The sequence below is a fragment of the Grus americana genome, chromosome 11 (assembly GCF_028858705.1).
Source record: "Grus americana isolate bGruAme1 chromosome 11, bGruAme1.mat, whole genome shotgun sequence".
Taxonomy (NCBI): domain Eukaryota; kingdom Metazoa; phylum Chordata; class Aves; order Gruiformes; family Gruidae; genus Grus; species Grus americana.
Window position 1 is genome coordinate 14,017,775 of NC_072862.1, and position 21,740 is coordinate 14,039,514.

The window sequence follows — 21,740 nt, forward strand, 5'->3', positions numbered from 1 at the left end:
CCAGGGAGCACAGCAGGATTGTTTGCAGCCATAACAAGTGACAGCATTGACGCTTTGGCGAAGTGAATCATCTTCCCAGGGTGACTCGTCCCCGTCTATTTCCACTCACACAGTGCTGGCCCTGCAGCACGATGCCACGAGCAATCCCCAGGGGACTGTGGGCATGGGAGACCACCGGGGCAGGCAGGAGCCCCACAAACCTGGGATGGCCCCACAGCCCACCCATGGGACCTGCTGTGAAGAACGCCTCGCCATGCCCCCAGCTGAGGGCAACTTCAATGACATCCAGCTGCCAAAATTCACCCCCCAGGGCAGGGATAAGATCTCAGCTCACCCCAGTTTGCAAACAGCAACTCCCAGTGAGCACAGGGGTAAATAACACCTCCGGGCACCGCTCTGGGCGGCCACCCCATCACTCTTCAGGGGCTTCATTGCACAACCTGGGACAAACACAGGAACAAATGCTCCTGACTTTTAAAACATTATAAATTAAGTCCTGCTTGCCTGTAAACAGCTTTAAATAATACTTTCTTAACTCTACACAAAGTTAATACAGATATTACACACATTTTAATTGCATCTTTAACTCCTAACAATAAGGGTGTACTTATTGTCACAAAACCCTCCTTATTTGGTGACCGCAATATCTTTATGGAGGAGTAACTTCGAAGCCTTGTCTAATTGTCATGCGTCAAAGCCTTCATTTCAGATTACTGCCTGCTCTCCTACATCTCAGCTAAGTGGCCTCGTTCAAGAAACTGAAAACACGATGAGGCATTTTTCCTTGAACTGCTTTAGCGGGCAGGCTTTCGCACTTTAAACCATGAACTTGAACAATACTGACGTATTAAGGTGAAAAAGAAAACCTTATCAGAGTCCTGTACCAGCAAAGAAATTATGCCCTGACAGTAATTTATTAAGTAAAACACGTACCTTCCAGAATTATAAATAAAGATTAAGTATCAAAGACAACTCTATTGATTCAAAACATACCATGTGTCTTGCACACCACATATTTTTACCCTCAATTATACTGAATTTCCAGAGGATCACACCAGGACACTTATCACCATTAGATTGACACCGAAGTCACTTCCCAAATGACCATTTTTGGTCTGCAGCCTAATGGTGAACTTTAGCAATACAAAATGGCCCCGAGTGCTTTGCTACTTATTAACTTGAAATCTCAGGAGACCGCGATAAAATACTGTGCCCAATGGTTGTGATAAGGTCACTGACATCCCAAAGGTCATTTCATTTGCCCAAAGGAACCTACTTTTATGGTGATGTTGATGACTTTGGGGCTGTCCCTTCCTGCTTCTCCCACAGACCTCCTCTCTCTGCGGTGGATGTTGACAGAGCTACAATTTGGGTAAAAATACTAAAAATTAAGAAACACCCAACACCTTAAAGCCTGGCACATGGGAAGGGGAGTGCGTGGGCCCCTTGCATGGAAAACAGAGCTGTGGTGGCATCTGGGGAGCACCAGCCTGGAAATGCCAGTCCCTGCACCACCCCCTCGCACCCCACCACCACCTCTGCCAGCGCTTCCCCAGAGCCGCACGCTACCCTTTGACAGGGGGACAGGCTTATGTGGGTGCTGAATGGGGCAGCAGGGACACCCTGACAGGCCGGGTCAGCCTCTGCACCTCTTGCGGAAGGTGCACAGCAGCACTGGTGTCCCCAGCAGCACTAGACCCCCGACCAGCACACAGACACCACGTTTTTCCCACAGGAGGAGAAATAAAGCTTCAGCGTTGTTTTCAGGCGCCACACAAAGCCCCGGGACAACCTCATGCCCCAGAGGTGCTCCCCACCACGCAGCACCCTGTGAGTCACGCTGCCCTTCAGGCCCAGAATAGGCTTCCTCCAGCAGAGCAGAAGGGATGTGGGCTCGCCTGCAGTCTCCCCCTGCAATCCTCCCAGAGAGGCACAGGAAATGTCAGAGATCCTCTCACTCCATCTCTGCCAGCAAAAACAAAGCTGCGGGTGCCCCGTGAGATGGCCAGGGCTGGAAGGAAGCAGCTGTGTCTGACAGGAGAGGGGAACTCCCACATCGCTGCCAGACCCTTGCACCCCTACTGTCCTGTGGGGACCCTAAGCAGGTATACAATGTGGGGACACATCCTACCGCACCTGTCCCCCAGCACCTTCCAGGGAAGGACAACAGAGGGCTGAATCACAGCTCCAGAGGTAGCAATGCACCAGCCACAGCCCCACAGCCCCACATGCCCAGCACAGGCTGCCAGCAAAGCCTGGCTGAAGGACCCTCAGGAGGAGCAGGCAGGGCCCGGGCAGCACCTACTTGCTCCTCTAAGCTCTTACCCAAGCTTTGGCATTGCATGGAGCCTCATCACCTGCCTCTTCTCCCCTGGGAACAGGGAGGGGCTGAGGAGGGGCTTTATTAGGGACCATCCCGCAGGTGCTGCTCAGCTGGAGGTGAGGTGGTGCCTCTCACTCAGCATCATTCAGAGTAGGGGCAAAAACCCAATCCGGCTTGGTTTCACCAGCACCTTCACCCTTCTTATGCAAGACCAGGACAGCCCTGAACTGGCAGGGTTCGCGAGCCATCGTGGAGCGGGTTTTATGGCTTGATAAGGACCAAAGAGTTCACGCACAGAAAGTGCAGTAAACAGAGAGATAAAGCGGTGCAGAAAGGAGCATGAGCTCCCCGCATCCCCCCTAAATGGGTTGCCTGCCCTGCTGATAATGCCTGGGGTGGAGGGGAAAGGGGAGGCTGATAAGTGAGCAGTCCTGGGAACAAACACGGCGTCGATGAAGGTGGCTTCCCGCAGTTCAGGGTTAAAGCTCTCACAGGCGCCACAACAAACATTTGCTTTTTGATGCCAGGGTAGCCAAAGCGAGCCTGGTTTTGGGGGGAGCTCCAGGTTTTGATGACTCTGACCCCGAGGCCGTAGCCGCAGTCGCAAGCCCTTGGTTCTTGCTGCGCTGTTAGCGAGGTTAGGTAGGAGATTTACAACCCCTAAAGCTGTCACTTTCCCTCCCTCTTTATGAGTTTTCTCCAGAGCCTGTCCTGCCCAAGGCTGGCTCATCAGAGACCCAGCAGAGAGAAAAGGCCCTGCTACCCGTCGCACGCCTGCTCCCCCAGCAGCTGTGTGTATTAGATGCACCAGGGCAGCACGGCAGCACAGCCCCTGCTAGCAGCAATCGCTCCAGATCCCTGTCTAGCCAAACTGGATTTGTGGTGCCCGTTCCCAAGCACACAGCGCACACTCTGGAGAGCCACAGCCATCTTCCCAGCAAGACTGGGATCTCACTGTGGTCAGCCGTGCTGCGTTTTTGGGAGCCCCCCAGGCGCTGTGTTTTGTGCCAGCTCCATCTGACTCTGTTTACTTGGTTTAGGCAGGGTCGGGAGCCATGCGCTGGAGCTTCTGGAGCTTCTGGATCTTCACGGGCAGCCGTGCAGGCAGGGCAGCAGGGTGCAAGCAGCCTTCGTGGCTGTTCTCAGGAAAAGGAGAGAGGATGTGCAAGCACCCTGTAAGCACAGGGAGAAAAAGCCAAGACACTTGAAGACACCATTTAGCCTGACCTCTTGTTATACCTCCTGTCATTGTACCTGACTGGGGGCTGGCAAATGCATCCAGCCGAGGGCTGGCACATGGTGGAGGAGGAAGGGAGGGCAGGGGGATGGTTTCCCTGCAAAAGCCATCCCAGCTGCAGCATCCTCACTCGAGTGTCATCTTGGCCAAACTTGTGTGTCCCCTTCCACCACGTGGCACGAGCCACAGCCACGCGCACGCAGCCTTGGTCACCAGCCTGAGACTGCTGTGCTGGGGACACTTGGCCAGGAGTTTGGGGGGCAGCACTAGGGGCATCACATACCTTCCCCAAGGCTGCACCGCGGCGGCTGAGCCAGCGGGCCCTGTTAACTGTGGGCAAATAGACTGCAACCACCGTCCCGCAGCAGGGCACGTCACAGCTCTGGGCGAAGGGAGAAGCGGGTAAAAGCATGTGGCCTGGAGTGCTGAATGGTTTATGACTTTGTCACGGCACAACTTTCTGACCAAGGCAAAAGCAGAACAAAACATGGCCATGATCAAAACCTCGATGTCCAGGGTGTCCCACAACCATCGTCTTTCACCGGGGTTTCTTGTGCCCTCCAGAAACCCCTCTCTCCCCACTGCCACTTCCCAGACCCTTTCACCATCTGCCCCATCTACCTCCTGGTCCTGCAGGCTCTTGACCTCTCTCCTAAGGTGGTCCAGGGAGACCTGTCCTGGCACAGCACTGCCCAGGGTGGTCCTGACTGGTGCCCAGGCATGGCAGGCATCCCAACATGGGTGCCTCCCTGTGGGGAGGGATGCTGGGGTCTGGCGGAGCAGTTGCTTCTCCAGGCTGGAGAGGTTGGCTCAGAAGAGCTGTTTTTCCCCTAAGGCAGAAGTTCAAAGTCTCCATGCTGCTTCGTGCTGGGAGATGAAAGTGAGGGAAAGGAGGAAATGGTGATTCCTGTTCATGTTCATGATCGACATAGCTGACTGCTCAGTTTGACCTCCCAACTGGCCACAGAGGGACGGATGCACAAACACACACACACGCATATATATTTATAGCCACACTCGCAGCAACTCATTTTGTCCAAGTCCCTGAAGATGTTGCTCTTCATCTTGCTTTCGCTCTTCAATTTTGACCCATCTCTGAGCCTAAAAATCTGCTCCTTCAATGTGAGATCTTTTGGAGAAACAAAAATAGCCAGACCTGAAGTCGTCGATGCCGTGGTAAAGGTATGTTTGTTTGCCTGGCTGAGATAGACATTGAGCTGTCCGAGGATTTCTTAGCTACATAATCTTCCACTTCATTTATTTTTCACAGTTGAATTTCAAGTAAAAAAGAGTTAATTTAGACAATTTTATACTCTTAAAGTAAAAATCAGCCTGTGGTTGAATAGGGTGTTTGCTGTTATTTTAGCCTATATGGGACATTTACTGTTTCCTTTGGAAATGGAGTTAGGAAAGGAGGAAAACCTCAGTGCACTGTAAAAATAATTTTCACTTTGAATCCATAGAGCTTTGTTTTGTGATACATTATTTACCTTGCTTATGTACTAATTATTCTGAAATATTCTTGTCTAATTAAATGTATTCTCAGGACAGTAGAGAGTACCATATTAAAGTGTGGTACAAAATTGCAAAGCCTGATTACTAATTTATGTAAATAAACCCATCAGGCTTCCTCTGCAGCAGCTGAAGATAACTCAGCTTTTAAAAAGAACTGTGTTTTGGACTTAGAGCTTTTGCAAGTCCCCTCTGAGATGCCACAGTAACAGAGGATGCGGTGCTCGGTATTAGCGGGATGGCTGCGTGTGCCGAACAGCAGCAGCGAGGAATGCCACCCTTTAGTTGGGCTTTAATCCTTTCGTTGCAAACAGCTGGAGCAGAGGGGTTTGCACTTCTGGATCCTTCTTCCTATACTGTCGGCACTATGGGCAATATATTAATTTCTTACAAGTTTCAGGGGGCAACAAGGGGCTTTTTTCCACAAATAGTACCCACAAAATTCAAAAAATGACAAAACCAAGGGCAGAAGGAAGCCCCTGAGCATGCTGGGCTGTGGGATGAGCCGGGCTTTCCCACGGGGAATCCCAGCACTGGCCACGGGAGCTGAGCCAGGCTGGGGCAGCCTCCCCCCCTCTCCCCAGCACCCTGCGGCTCCTCTGCGGTGCTGCAGCCCAGGGGTGCCAGGACCCTGTTTTCAGACTGGGGGTTGCTTTGGGCTTTATGGACTATTTCGGAGGGATCTGCAACAGATGACTGGGACAGGCAAATGCTGACAGCACACGCAGCTTTCGGAAGGCACAGCATAGCGATAGGACCTTAGGGGTATGTACACCAGAAAAAGGATGGGAACCATTGCAGTGGATTGATGATAGATGCAAAGAGACTCTCCTCAATGCCCCTCCAGTCCTTTTGCCACATCCATCTGGGCACCCAGTGAGTTGGGATGCTTATGCGTAGCACCGGTCCAAAGCAGAGAAGGAAACCTACATGGCGGGGGGGCGGGGGGGGAGAAAAGCACAACCGACTTTGGGGGGAGCAGGGGCAGCGCCCCAGCAGTGGTGGTGGGAAAGCGGACTCACAGCAGCAGCTCTTTCTGCCCCTTCCCCTCCACACTTCCTCCTCAGGGGCAGGCGCAAAATTTTTTCAACAAACCCGAAACTGCTCTGCTTCCCTGTTCCCTCTCCCAGCTCCTGTGCAGGCGTGAGGCAGATCTGAAAGCAGAAGGGCTTTGCTCCAGCTGCTGGCCCCCTTCCACGACCCCAGGCCGGGTGCCACTTCTTCCACAAAGGACTTCCCCCACACCAGTAACCACTTCTTTCTAATCTCTTTCTAAAAACCTACCATGTACAAACTTGCTTCTGCTCCCTCCCCTTGCAGATCATTTCTCGCTGCGACATCACATTGCTGATGGAAATAAAGGAGAACAAGAACCTGGTTTGTCCTCTCCTGGTAGAGAAGCTCACCAGGTAGGGTAGCCATGGGCAAGTAGGCAAATATTGGGAAAGATGGTTGGCAAGAGCCTGTGCTCTGCTCAGCACCGCCTTACCGGGGCGAAAGCTCAGGGTCTGGGCTCTGTCCCAGCCGTCGAGGAAGGACCTGGGTCCACCAGCCTCACTGAAGGTCAAGAGCAAAGCCAGCTCCAGACTGCTGTAGGATGCATATTTTTAAATAAAAATAACCACTTCAGATTAATTTTGTTAAAGATTAATTCTCAAAAGAAAACAGAAGGGAGGGACAGGCCCTCGCCTGGCTAGCACCGGGCCGCGGCAGGGCGGGGGCCTTTCTGCAGGGCTGGGAATTGCTGTGGATTGGGGATTGCCTGCCTGGACTGCCAGTCTGGAGGAAAGAGCGGCGTACACCTGGCTGGACGTGAGACCCAGCTGAAAGAGAGAGAGAGGCTGCAATAAGCACAGAGGATGTAGAGTGGAAGAGCCAGTGGTGGGGCACGGGTCCAGACCGCAGGTCCTGAGAAGGTTTTTTGTCTCTAACCACCCACCTCTGAGGTCAGGCAGGCAATGTCCCCTACCCCTGGGCACAGGCAAAATTATCTCCTCCTTGGCCCTTTGTGAATGCAGAAATAAACTCAAGCACACCGCTTTCCTTCCAGTCAGCTGAAGGGGCCGAAGGAGGAATACAGCTGCGTGGTCAGCCAGAGGCTGGGAAGGAAGAGCTACAAAGAGCAGTATGCCTTCATCTACAGGTGAGCGAGCCCCCCTTGCCAGCGAGCCAGCCCCTTACTCTGCCCTCCTGCATCGCAGCCCTGTACAGACGGGCTGGACGTGGTGGTGATGGCTTGCTCCGAGGGAGCTGGAGAGGTGCGGGCTGTGCTGGTGGGATGAGCTGTGCCTGGGTGTGGGGATCGTCCCAGGCGCAGCCACCAGCCCGGCTGTATCTGTCCCGAACCATGGCCCAGAGTGCAGATTAGAGCACAGAGTCAGCGTAAGTCACATCCTGGTGAGCCATGAGCGCGACGTGCCCTATCCTGTTTATTCTGCTGCAGGTACCATCTGGTATCGGTGAAACAAACCTACCAGTACCCTGACACCCAGCCCGGGGATGAGGATGCCTTCTCCAGAGAGCCCTTTGCCATCTGGTTCCAGTCTCCAAAAACCGGTGAGACATTTTAGAAACAGATTGTTTTTCCACTGGCAACTCTCACAGAACAAGATGGTGCTAGCTGGACGCGAGTGCGTGGTGGGGGCAGGCGAAAGGGGCCACATCCTGACCCCACACTGCATTTCCTTACAAGAGCAGCATTTGCCTTTGGGGCTGCTGTCTCCGGCATCACCCACAGCTCGGTGCACGCCACAGCCCTGCAACCCCAGGAAAGCCTCTGCCGCTGCCACGGGCAGTGGTTTAGTGGATGCTCTCCATGCCGCTGGCACGACCCCAGGAGCAGCTGTTGCCTTCGGTGTCAGAGCAAGGTTTGCGTTGCCGTGACCCAGCACCTCACCGTGTCGCAGCTCAGCGGCGGCTGGGCAGCTGATGGGGAGCGCTGTGCAATTACACAGCAAACGCCTCTGATCCACAGCCAGAACAGAAGCTGTTTCTTCTTCAGAAAAACCTTCTTGCTTCCAAGTCAATCTCTGTTTCGTTGTGAATCAGCGTATGTTTAACCATTACATTTTTCCTGGGTTTTTACCTTTTTTTTAAGCTGTCAAAGATTTTGCTATAATCCCTCTGCACACCACACCAGAGACAGCAGTACGGGAGATTGATGAGCTCTATGATGTGTATTTAGACGTAAAACAGCGCTGGAAAACCGAGGTTAGTTAACACATCTATGTTACTAACAGTGGCTTTGGTACCGAGTCACCTGGCACGGTTTGCTAGTCACAGCCTGATAACCTTAAAACCACTGAAAACAAGCCCCAGATTTTGAGTCTCTCTTTGACGCATTTTCACTGAGTTCTCCACATTTTAATTGGTAAACTTGATCTCCCAATAACACTGCTGTTTTATCAGCACACCTTGATGGTGTGCCCAGCAGAAAGGAGAAGCCCCAGTGCACTCAATGAGCACTCGCTACTGGAGCTGTATGGACTACTGGGAGCGTTTGTTGACCCTAAAAGTCCTTGCTGGACTTCTTTTGAAGACCTGTCCTCATGATTACTTTTGAAAACTCTCCTACCTTCCAGAACTTCATCTTCATGGGAGACTTTAATGCTGGATGCAGCTACGTTCCCCAAAAGCAGTGGAAGAACATCCGGCTGAGAACTTACTCTGAATTCATCTGGCTAATTGGCGACAAAAATGACACAACGGTGAAGAGAAGCACAAGCTGCCCGTATGACAGGTAAAAGGTTTACTGCCAAACTGCTCCCTGTTTATGACTTTCTGTGAAAAAAAATATGGAAAGGTGTCAGTGACTGTCAGATAAAGCAAATGTGCATGGGGCCTTCAAAGATAAAACAGTGTCCAGGGGAAAATGAGATCTGAATACTTCTAGTCATGAGCACGAAGCACTTTGCAGATTTGTTGGCAAGCAGTTTTGCAGAAAGGACAAGATTTCGCGCAAGAACCAGCCATTGCTGCAGCTTAGGCAGAGACAAATGACAGGCAATTACGCAGCCCTTCTCATCTGCAGAGCCCTGCTGCCATCCAGGTGGAAGGCGCTGCTGCCTCCTCCGTGCCAGCTTTGCACCATGGTTTTTGTTCTGGCATTCATAATTTGGATTGACAAATGCAAAATCCAGCTCTACTCAGGAGATGGGATGCCTCGCCTTCCCCAGGCACATGGCAAGTCCTGCTGCTACCTAGAGGTCCCTCAGCAGGGACAATAAATACATCAGCTTATCAGAGCCCAGAATAAGTCAAGACTTAAACCTCTTGCAGTACGAGCTTCTAGATCTGAGACTCCAGTCATTGGTGTCCTATGATTTTTGTATCCAAAGAATGGCTTTGAACTTTGCAGAACTGTTGGGGTGGGTTTAGATAATGAGTTGGCTTCCAAGGCCAACACACACCAAGGTGTTTAAGTGTCTCACTCCCAAGGAAAGCAATCAGCCGAACAGCAGAAAGTGCAGGCTGGCATCTCTAAATAGGCAGCCCATGGGAAAGGACAAACCATACGTAGCTGTGACCCCATCAAGACCACCAGCTCGGTGCAGCATGGTTGCCACTGGTCAAGTACCACATAACAGCACCCTGTTACCTTGCTCTTTGCAGGATTGTTGTCAGTGGGCAGAATCTCATCCACTCTGTTGTGCCACATTCTGCCAACATCTTTGATTTCCAGAAGGACTTCCAGATGACTGAGGAGCAGGTAGGCACAGCATGGCCTCCGCAGCTGTGGGGCAAGGGCTAACAAAGGGCGCAAAGCCAACAGTATCCATGCAGTTTTGAACATGGTCTTGTCCATAAAACCATTATATACTCCCAAAGTGATGCAATGCTCGCATTGCACCTCCCCATATTACCTCCCTGCCACAGCAGTGACATCCCGGGGGGCAGGGTTTGGACTGAGCATGGGCAGCCGGCCCCTAACCCCTCTGTGCCATCAACTTGCAGGCACTGGGGGTGAGCGACCACTTCCCTGTAGAGTTTGAGTTAAAAACAAGAGGCGGCTTCTTCAACTGGCTGAAATCACAGTTTTCAAGGAGGAGGAGACCAAGAAAGAGCCGTCGTTCGAACTCATGAGTGTGCCGAGTCCTCTCACGTGGTGTGGAAATACATGGAAGCCAACAGATCTTGTAGAAGACTAGTGTAGATATACTCACAGCAAGTGCAATATTTAGTGGAAAAAAACCAAACAAATATTTTGTTAAACTTCAAATATTTGGGGTAAGAAAGTGAATTAAACCTTCAGGTTATTTTCCTTCTTGTACATGAAAATAAATCATCTAGAAGCAGCACACTAGGCTTATGTACTGTTGCCAAATGTTATGAGCTACTAAAAGGCTAAAATACTTCTGTACGCTTTACCTGTAAGGGCTGAAGGACAGGGATCGCCATCTGTTCGCATGGGCTCTGGAGCTCTGCCATTCCTCTGCAGGGGCAGGGATTAGAAGGATCTTTCTGCATCCTGCATATGTGTGGATGCTTCAGAGCCGTGACCAGTGGGACACAGGTCTGTGCCTGGTGATTTGCAATGTAAAATGTTGCTGAATTTAGAGTATTTGCTTGGTCTGGTTTAAAACTGCTCACAGCATCAAAGACTTGGGGAAAGACAGAAAGAAAAGATAGAGGGACAGGCACTGAGAGCCCCTTTTCTGCACTAACCCAGCCAGGGAGCATTGGGGACAGAACGCTGGGTTCCCACCCCTGCCTGCCTGCCAGCTGCCCTCACCCTGCCTGCAAACTGCAGGCGAGAAGTCCTGTGGATCCCAGGTGACAGCGCTGCCAGAAGAGAGTGTGAGCAAAACTTAAATTAAAATCTGATTTCAGCATCCTGACATGGAAGTGAGCTGCATCTCCCCTCCCAAAAAACCTCCATGGCAGCCTAAAGTTCTCCAATGAACCAAAATTTAATGATGATTATTTAATGTAGTGGTGCAGCAATCTGTTTTCTCAGCTCAGCCCACAGGCTGTATTTAGTGCAAACCAAACCCTGTCACACAGATGGCATCTGAAAAGTGGGAATAATCCAACTGTTAGTAGAGGCAAATATTCATCTCCCTCCATCAAGATGCCCTGGTTTGTCTGCTGATGGGACAGGGAGGGCTAGCAAATGATACACGCTTTTAGCGGAGGAAAACAGTTTGGCCTTTGCGAAACTCGCTGTCTGGGGAGAAAGAATTTGAGGAAGAAAACAAAACTGAGAGGAGATTATCCCAAGGGGGAGGGCGTGCAGGGCAGACAACCACCCCCCCCCAACTTTCAATAGTAATTAATCTTGAAACAATACAGCATTTCATAAGCTCCCTTGGTTATACCCCAGCCAAGGCAAAAGGAGAGAAAGAGCCTGATTTAGAAGAAATATTTACATTGGGATTTTTTATAGAAATGCTACTGTCTGGCTGACATCAGCGATGGTTCACGTGAAGGCTGAAATCAGTCTGAGTCTCTGGTCTTATGTCTTAGTCCTACATAAATCCCTACTGTCTTTTGGCTTTCGGAAAGAAGCAATGCACAAAGGAATAAATCACATTCCAAGAAAGCAATAATGGATACATTCGATCATGAAAAATACGTAACTATGACTAAGTTTTGCTGAAAAACCTTTGTCCTTATTTGTGACATTGAATATAATCCTTCACCCAGCATCTGAAGAGACGAGACGTGGCCAGAGAGTAGCTGCTGCAGCGGCTGCAGCCTCAGGCATGACATTAGCAGCTGTCGGTCTGGAGATGCTGTTGCAGAGAGGCTGAGCATTTGACCAGCAGAGAGACATCTTAATGCAAAATGAAGCTCCTCCACGAGAGCCAGGACGCGCTTTTGTGGGACTAAGCAGACAGACAGCATCCGCACTCAGTTCATATTGTTTGATAGGGACTGGGACGTACAGTCAGCACAGTGGATCTCTATAGATATTCCTGTGTTTATTCCACAGATTCATTAGACAATAGTATAATTACATCCTAAAATGTTTAAAAGTTTGTTTCGTCTCTGGATTTTTCCCCATCAGGGGATCATTACCCAGCTGTCCCAGCTGCAAAGGAGTTTTTCAATTGTTCCAGCCTGCAGCCAGAACAAAGTTTCTCTTTAGTTGAATGAGGCTTCTTGAACTTTATTTATGATCAAACAGGAGTTTTACACTGGGAATCCAAAATGGCCTGGAGAGACTTTGTCTCATGCAAGCCAGATTTCAGATCATGACTGAGAGAGAAACAAAGAGGTTCTTCAGAAGCTGAAAACTCTGTTTCCTCCACAGCAGCCCTGGCCAGGTGAGAACACAGAACAGATAGGGTCCAGCTGATCAAAAAGTGCTGAGACCCCCCAGTCCCTCAGGTCTGGGTCCTTGGAAAGCCCTTCTCCAACACGGGATGCTGGAGGCATCTTTGCTTCCAACAAACCCAAGGCCTCCACTGCCCCACAGAGACCCCACTCCCCAGCCCCATAGGACATCCCTGCTGCCCTGCACCAGGGATGGAGCCAGGGCTGCCCCTTGCCCTGTGGAAACCCACACGAGTGTGGTTTTTGCTGCCCTGAGGGAGCGAGTCCCTCAGCAGGGAAACCCCCAGGAACCCCCAGCAGCAGCATGAGGCAAGACTGTTGTTTCTCTAACCTCCATCATCACTGGCTAGGTTTGTCCATCAGCACCTTGGACTCATCTGACCAGGGCTTATGTCCTCTCCCTGGCCTTGGTACTGGTCCCCACTAACCCTGGAGGGCCCCAACGCCTGTCTGCCTGTGCCACAGGGCGAGACACCCTTTGGCCCTGGGCAAGGCTCTACGTACCTCCTTTTAGGTGCTGGCAGCAATGAGGACACAGGATTGCTGGTACAAAACCCCCCAAGGACCCACCTGGCTTGTTCGTTCGCAGTCTGTATATCCCCAAACGCAGCATGCGCTGCACTAGGGGAACATTAAGAAATTCTATATAAACCACCGTCCATCAGACAAACATGCTGGGATGTGCTGTTTAATGAACTGCACAGAAGGACAGGGGTCAGCTGCACCAGTGACTGTCCCCTCTCGGCATCAGGGCAGGCGTCCCCAGCTCTGAAGCCCTTTAGCATGGCAATACCCATGTGCAGTCCAGTCTCTCTTATTTGGGTTTACATCCTCATTTGCTTTGCTTTCCTGAAAGTTTAACTGTGCACACGCACACACAGACATGAGCAATTCAAGCCTGAACACCCTCCAGAGCTCCTGCTGCTTCCCCGCCACGTGGGTGATGGGCGAACAGAAGCAGGTGCCAAAGCCACCACCGACGGGTGGGACCCGTATGCATCCTGTGTCTGGACATACAGATGTACAGCCACATACAGACGCAGCAAGCAATTCAGCTGCGGCCCCGAGAAAGGCTGTGTTGCACTATGGCACAGCAGGGATGGTAGCACTGATAGCAATATCAAAGGCAGAAAAATCAAAGGCAGAAAAATCAAAGAGCCTACTGGTGTGAGACTACCAAAATCAGCAGTTGGTCCAAGCCTGGCTGCTTCACGGTTCCCTCGGTGTCTGGAGGGACTGCAGAGAGCAGCTCGATGCCCCAGGCTGGACTTGGCCACCCACTGATGGAGCATCCACCGCAGAAAAGGACAAAGAGCGGAGCAGAGGCTCCCTGGGCAGTCCCCACATGGCATCCATGGGAAGCTTGTTCCCAATCTCCCTGCAGCACAGTGTTCAGTCGTCCCTGGTGGGGCTTTTCTCTGCCGAGAAAGCCAAGGAGATGGAGAGCAGAAGGTGAAGACAGCAGTCATTTTTTTCCCTGCCTTTATTCAAAAGGAAAACAATTTGAAAAAAAAAAAAATCACATTTTTTTTCTCCACCTATGGGTCATTAAATGTATTTCCACAACCTGTGTCAGCCCCTTGCCCAGGCTAACGCAGGTTTCTCCCTCCTGCGAAGGCGCCTGGCCAGCCCTGGTGCGGAGCCGTGCGTGCATTGAGCGTTACCAGCGCACCCTCTGGTGGCACCGCCGTACATCCCGGCACCCGGGGGCACCGGGCGGTGCTTAGCTCCAGACACCCCAGCACAGCCGGCACACCCAGCTGCGGCAAGGAAACACGATTTCATCCTTAGCTGGGAGCTCAGAGATCTGCGTTCCTGGATGGGTCTCTGTACAGACCGTTTCTATTCACTGCCCCGAGCTGGCCCAAAGATGACCCCAGTGTGTCCCTCCCTGGTCTCACTCTGTCTGTAAATGAGTTTTACAACAAAAAAGTAGCACATTTTTTGTCTCCAAGGCCTGTGTATTCATCGTCCACAGTTATTTAACTAGAAAATACGCTGCGGTGACCTTTCCAGGACTGCCCCGCCTGTGGGCAGCAGCTCCCAGGACGAGGTGCTGGCAGATTATGGGGCACATCCACCCAGGGGACTCCTTGGTGTCCCTTGCCATACCTGCACCAAGAGCATCAGGGCGGCTGGTTTAGTCCAGCAGCGATCACAGCCTTTCCAGCCCGCCCAGCCCCTCGGGATGTCTTTCACTGACTCCGCTTCTGCCCTTTGGTGCTTTGTACGTGGTTTGGGAGCGATGTGAGACCACTCCAGCACTGCCATCCCCTTTCTGCGTGCCCGCCTGCGGCAGATGCCGCTGACTCCCTTCTCCAGTGCTGCAGGAAACTGCAATTTGGATCGGGGGCTCTTCCTGCACCCTCCCGGGGGCCTGGGTTTAGACCGTGTTCCTCTCCACCGTCCAGAGGGTTAAGCGACACAACCTCTCCACTATCATCTGGTATAAAACGATGAACACCCTTTCTACGCAGTCTGACTTTCTAGCTGGTGCAAAAAGCAAGGTGAAATACTTCATGTGTCATTTTAAATATAGTCCCTCAGCTGTCGGTGTTTGCAGGGTATTTTCTGTTAGTCAGGAGACAGATTTATGGGAATTAATTTCCATATTGGCAAAGGAACCAGAAACCTTCCCTGAAAAGCTCTGCAAATCCTGGCATCTGAGACGTGACCGCTTTCTGTGCGTCTCAGCTGGGAGGAGGAGGGCCTGACCCCAGCCATTTTCAGTGAAGCCAAAGGCAAAATCCCACCCTCCCCCCAAAAAATACCCTAGCAGGACATCACTGTCAGAAAGAAATACCCTCCCAGCATGGCCAGCTCCTCCACAGGGCTCAAAGGATTCACAGGCTTCCAGCTAAGCATGGATGTAAATATTTGCAAGTACCAAGGTCCTGCAGGTCCTCACAGGAAAGAGCTGTCAAACATACCTCGGGGTCCTGCTAAATCATATTTTGCCTATCAATTTTTAAAAAAAAAAATCACATATATTAGCCTTTCATTTGTGTTATATAAAGAATGTGCTTTAAATCTTGGTCAAATTAACAGCAACGCAAGCTATAAATCCAGTCTGATTTAGTGACTGTCTTTTTTAAGTGTGCAATATAAATTCACAACTATGAAAATTAACTCTGAAAGTCTGAGAAATTCTGAAAAGCCATTTAAAAGCATTTTCCCAGGAGGCCCTGGGGAAACAGCCCTGTACAAGAGCGAGAGCTGGCAGCAGGGCTGTTTTGATAACCTTCTGCGAGAGGGACCTGCTGAATATTAACGATTACTGCAGGCTGCAGAGAAAAAAAAATACTGCTGTAGCCTGTCCTGCTGCTTCTTCTCCAGCTCGGATAGAGCTCTAAAGATGTGGCACCTTGTGGCAGGATGGGGATGGGAATATCTCTAAGTTACTGTAATACAGGGAAATTTTTTTTTTTTTAAATAAACATTAGCTTACAGGATTTGGAGAGTTTGATGTTGAAAGGTGTGGGTACCAGGAGGGTTTGCTCCTGACCTGCAGCAATACAGTGGGGCTGGGTGCTCCGGTGGCACGTCCGGCACTGCCACTGCCGGCGGCAAAGCTTCAGACACTCCTTTCTGCCACTCTGGATGCGGACAGGAGATGTGGAAAATAATAAGGAAAAAAATAAGGAAAAAAATAAGGAAAATAAGATCTTCCAAGCCAGCTGGCACAGAGCACAGAATAAACACCTGGGAATGCTGACAGCAGCTTTGCAAGACCCCGTCCCCTGCATGCCAGCGGGTCCAGAGCTGTCCCTGACCTGGCAAAGGCCAAACTGGGCAACCAGTTTCGTTTGGCCCATGGGAGAGCGTGGCATAGCCAGCTGTCACGATAACAAATGCTTTGGAAAGAGTTTTTCTTCAAACAAATAAAAAACACTGTGTAAGAAAGTATTGTGCCATTCCCTGAATCAACAGTTTCATGCAACTCCATCCCAGTTTCTGTCAAGTGATGTCTGTTTATATGTAACCACTTTGGACAGGCTTTTACGTGTGATTAATACGCAGTTTCCTTTTTTTAAGTGAGAAAGGTGCATTGTCTGTACTGCAAGTACAGTTCAACGTAGGGCAAAAAAATCTGAAAATAAAATCAAATCAGTTTAAAACAAATATATTTAGAAGTTAAAATTGAGTAGGGAAAAAAAGCAGGTTCTGGATTGGAAACTTCACAATCTGCTTTCCACAGACAATTAGAGGGAAAACTAATTAACTAATTACAGGGTTTGCATAATCCGACCCAAACCACAGTCCTGCTAAGCAAGAGCCCCACCACCCGCGTTGCTAACACACCCGATAAACAGGGCAGCTCCGTGCTCTTTGGGTGGTGAGGGGAGATCCAAAGTACTCTGCACAGTCCCTGGCGTGGACTGGAGACTTACTGCTGCAACAACACCTCCAGAAAAATGAAGTATCCTGGTTTATCTTTAATATATTAAAAAAATATATATTATATATAAAACTTAAAATAAACCAAAGATTAATGAAAAAAATCAAAATAATTTAAAGATTTAACAAATTAAATTATTAAAATAAAGATATACATATCTCTAATTTATTAAAGACAATCACTTACACTGATACTGGAAGGGCAAAGCGGTACCGTCAGCCCCACTCTGCCCGCGCACCCCGCGCTCAGCCCTGCCGCTCACCAAATGCCCCAGGCACGCCCCAGCACACGCGTCACGGGGGACAGGATTTAGCCCATTAACAAAGCAAATACACCCCAAACAATACCATCCAAGGTTTATTATATTGCAAGAAGAATAATAAACCAGGTGACAAATGGCATGAGAGCCATTTTACCAGCGTGCAAATGCTGAAGGAGATAACCAGCTCTTGGCAGGCCCTGGATCACCTTTGGCCCTGGCTGAGGCAAGGGGCCGAGCAGAAACACCCCCCTACACCATTTGGAAGGGGCTGCGCTTTAATGCTTTATTTCAAAAAGGCTGAAGCTACTTTGAAAAGCAAACCCCCGTGCTGCCAGGGCAATGCTGCAGCAAATGACCAAGCAGGCAAAGTTTGAAGTGTGCGCTGCAGCCTGGGACCAAACGGCGGCTGGGAAAGTGGCCGTGCCCAGGGTTTTTCCCCAAAATGGTGCACAGACGGGTGCTGGAGCCCCACAGAAGACAGCTTTGTGCCCCACGTGAAGGACACCCACAGCACACCAGGGCCCTTGCTGCTGTCAGAGTGCGCCTGACAGGGCCAGGCCCGTTAACAAGCTGCCTCCCCCAGCTAACACGAGACTTCTTGCCTCTTTTGTATCACGCACAATAAAACAAAAGGCATCCATTCACATTTGTGAATGGCGCAGAACGCGAGGGCCGTGCTGTCAGCAGGTTTGAGTACACCATATGTGCGTGGAGGGGCTGTCGGCCACCTCACGTCTCCCCGGGAGCAGCCTCCAAGGCGTCGATCAGCAGAGGAGTGGTGGATGCTCTCTTGCCTGCCTTTCTGTACTACAGCTGCACAAGACTAATGCAATTCTCAGTTTTGAGCAACGCCCAAGTATACGAGATATTTGCCATGCTGGCTCCGGTGACTGCACCAGAAACAGATGGGGGAAGGCCAGGGACACCCAGAGGAGTCCTAAGAGGGAACTCCAGCAGCTCCCCAAACCAAAGGAGAAGGGCAGCAGGCAGCAAACACAGGTGAGAGCCCAGGGTACGGCAGGAACAAGGACAGCACACGGACAGGGACTGCTACAGGACGGACTTGAGCAGAGTGAAGGACAGGCTGGGTGTGCAGGTTGTGAGGAGCTCCAGGACATTATCTCCAAAGACCCCTCCCTGGCCCACCAAGATCAACAATGCTTCTAACATCAAAAACCACCAATACCAGGCAGGAGGATGGGATGCTCTTGAGAGTTACCGTCTCTGGGTTGGTGTGCTGCAGGGACTTACCTTCCACCACCCACCAAAATGCCTGGTGAACCTCCTGAAGGTACACTGGGCCCCAGCAGGCTTTTCTACATGGTGGTGCCCTGGGTCACTGGCCACCAACAGGCAAGGGTCCAGCTGGCTACCAAGGGCATTGCCAGATCTAGCTGAGTGCTTGCAGGACAGTTTGGGACAGCTGAGGAGGGATGGAGGAGTTCCCAGCAGGACACACAGGTCCAGGTGGCCAAATCCTACTGCAAACCACCACCAAGGACAGAGATTATAAAAAAAGAAAAAGAACTTAAGTTCAACCAAATTGGCAGGAAAAAAAACCCACAAAAAAGCATAGTCCAATTCCACAGCTAGAGGCAAAAATCCATGCCTGTCCCTTGCAAATAATGAAGAAAATGTATTTCACACAATAGCAAGTCTACCCAGCAAGAGGCACTGGGACACCAGTAAGCTGGTACACCATTACCCCAGCCCCACAGCTGCCTGCTAAGGTGGGCACTGCAAATGGAAGCTTTGGTCAAGGTGCCAAAGACCAAAAGCAAAGCATAGGGTTCCCCCAAAGCGCCGCTTTGTGCCCAACACAAAATCAGTCCTCAGCTGCCAGAGCTGGTGGAGTTGACTGAACATTGCTGCCAAAGATCGATGCAGCCAAGTTGCACCAAGAACTCCTCTAATCAATGCCACCGGGTGCTTGCTGTCCTTAGCAAGTTAATTTCTGCAGCCACCCCACATCTCTCAGTGCCCAGGCAGGACACAACTGCTCGCTTGAAGCAGGGCTCAGGTTTTGGTGAAGGTAACCTCAGGCAAGGTAACAATCAGGGTCCACCAACTTCACAGACAACTCCCATTAATTTCAGCTGGTGGGATTAGAGCACACAAGCCAGCAGCAACAGGCAAGAGAAGGCCAGACAAGAGCAGGTTTACTGGGCAATAAGAGTTACACAGGCTCTCAAGGTTTACTCAACCCACCAGCTGTATCCAGGGTTTTTTTTGTTTTGTTTAAAAACATTAAATAGGAGGTTCAAGCTGACATAGCACAAAGCTAATGAAACACAGTTAACTATAAAAAGGAAATAATCTGATAAACCTGGGGCAAGAAAGTCCTTGGCAGCCGCTGTGTCTCAGGTTTCAGCAACGCTTGCAGTGGGAGCCGTGTTTGGGAAAACATCTGCTGGTTTCCATGGCCGTGTGCTGGAGCCAGCCGGCCCCGGGTGCAGCACCACGCTGGGAACCACCTTCTGCAAACAACCCCAGAGAGCCCGGAGGAGCTGGCGGGTGCCACTGGCAGCGCCCTGGGATCAGACCTACAACCTTGCCGGGGACAGGGCGCTCCCCAGCGCCGCTGCCCCAGTGCCTGGGGTCTACGGAGAGGACAACCAGCACGGCCGTGTCATGCCCCATTCACACTCTGCCCACTGCTGCTCAGTATGTTTGTGCCATGGCTGAAATTTTTGCCAGACGTTTTGTTTTAGGAAAAAAAAAAGAGGTGGATTAGAGGAAAAAAAAATGAATGGTGCTGAGGTTATGCCCAAGTTTCACAGCTACCTGCATGGCTCACGATCTGGGGTTATTTGGTCTGCCTGAAGCTGCTTGCGTGCTGTAGTTTTAGCTTGAACTTTACTGACTACATATGAAAAGAATCCAATGTTGTTTTTAACATGCACATTTTAATGAAGCAAACATTTCTATTTAATAAGTTATAAGATACAATTTTACAATCCTGCATTTTATTCCAGTTTATTTTGTTTTTACTTCCTAGTTTACAATGTAGTGAGCATTTCACATTAAGGCACAAAAAAAGCACAGTAAAAAAACCCCAACCTTCCTTTATTTCCCCGATGACTGTGCTGGAGGGGAGTGCATCCATACGTAACTACAGAACCATAAGCATGAACATCTCCCTAGGGACAGACAGTGACATTTCAACAGGTTTTTAACAAATCCTACCTTCTCCTAATCACAGAGTTAAAGCTTGTTTGGAGGGTTTACTAAAGCCCCAGCAGCTGACAACAATTCAGATACACACTTGGGAAGTAACACGGAGCAATCCAGGACAAACAGACATGTTCTAATGGAAGGTTTCACTCCCTGACCCTCAGCAGGAATGCCTTTTACAGTGCAAAGGGGATTTCAGGAGAGATGAGTGTGCTTCAGGCGCGTCCTTGGACTGAGATATAATAAAGCAACTTGTACCAACTACAGGTTTGTTGATTCATATTGCTATTATTGGCAGATTTGCACTCCCGCCCTCCCTCCCGCCTCATACCCAGCTACAGATGTAGGGGTCCCATCCCCAGGCTGGCTTGGCACCATCTCAGCTACGTGCCTGGCCTGCAGCCTCCAGGGAAACCGCTGATCATCTTCCCCATACACTGCTGTGCGCTGACCTGCATCAATTTTGGGTCACGCAGGTGAGAGCTACACCTGGCTTGGCAAGTTTAGGGGCTTTATTAAACCCAGCCAAACTGGGGGATTGTTCTTAAAATAAAACAAAGAGTGTGAGGAGTTACCTGTAAAGTTACAGAAATTTCATCAGAATCCCAAGCGAATTAAAAACCGCGTTGCTAGCATCATGGCCAAAAAGCTACCTGTCTAGATTTACAAAGCGTTAACGTAGAAAGGCTGAAAGCTTCCAGGAAGTCATTTTCAGTCTACTTTTGGTTTGCTATAAAAGATAAACTTTTCCTAAATGTAAACCATTAGCAAAGCATTTTCAAAAACATTTTAAATTTGAGTGGTAAAGCCACTTGTAGTAGCTTTTTATAATGTTAAGCGTTAAAATTGATCAAGTATACAAAGGCACCTATTATAGTACCAGTTTTACCTCATTTCTTTACAGAAAAGAATTTGAACTGGGGACAGCCCAAGTCATATTCCATAACTAAAACGTAAAGTCTCCAGTCAAATAAAATCAGTAGTTAAGATACCCAATTACAAAGACAAATTCCAGTTTTCAGTTAACATCTAAAGTCTTTAACATCCGCAAGGGAAATTAGTGTCTAGTTATCCACATGATTCTCCAAACATTAACAGTGACCCAGACAGTACTGCAAAGGTACAATTTGAGGAGGACATTAAATAAATTGATATTAGGTTGGTAAGTAGGATAGAAGTGAAATGCTTGTAAAAAATGAAGTTACAGAGTTTACTTCTGACTGTATTGAAATGTGAGCCGTGTGTATCTAGATACTGCATTTTGCAACAGGACTGCACCTGGTATAACTCTACATCTGAACTGCAAACGCAAAGATCGACTCTGACGCTTGGCGAGTTTAAGGAACGGTGACGTGGAAGGGACTCCCGGGGATGTGCTCATCACCCCATTTCACCGCCAGAATATAGTCACCCCTTTCCTTGACGACGTATGTTACGTTGTACTGATGGCTGCCCAAATGCTTGATAGATACTTCTTCACATGGTATTGTAGGTCCGTGGACGCCAACTAACAACATATTTGAACCTATAGCAAAATAACAGACTGTTAATCATT

At 49.9% G+C, this 21,740-nt stretch overlaps 2 protein-coding genes across 8 annotated transcripts in view; one reads left to right on the forward strand and one right to left on the reverse strand.

Annotated features, from left to right (window-relative positions):
* Positions 1 to 4,519: 4,519 nt before the first annotated feature.
* On the forward strand, positions 4,520 to 12,049 carry DNASE1L3 (deoxyribonuclease 1 like 3). The gene is made up of 8 exons (XM_054838838.1): positions 4,520 to 4,742; positions 6,393 to 6,481; positions 7,123 to 7,215; positions 7,516 to 7,628; positions 8,170 to 8,282; positions 8,654 to 8,811; positions 9,684 to 9,780; positions 10,026 to 12,049. The coding sequence occupies exons 1-8, from the start codon at positions 4,611 to 4,613 to the stop codon at positions 10,152 to 10,154; spliced, it is 924 nt and encodes a 307-aa protein (XP_054694813.1). The 5' UTR covers positions 4,520 to 4,610; the 3' UTR covers positions 10,155 to 12,049.
* Positions 12,050 to 19,897: 7,848 nt separating this feature from the next.
* The window catches only part of FLNB (filamin B), a 91,505-nt gene continuing 89,662 nt past the window's right edge, over positions 19,898 to 21,740 (reverse strand). For all 7 annotated transcript variants that reach the window (XM_054837859.1, XM_054837858.1, XM_054837865.1 and 4 more), the window contains one exon: positions 19,898 to 21,710. In XM_054837859.1, the coding sequence (XP_054693834.1) occupies positions 21,523 to 21,710 (188 nt within the window). In that variant the 3' untranslated portion in view covers positions 19,898 to 21,522. The remainder of the gene's footprint in view (positions 21,711 to 21,740) is intronic.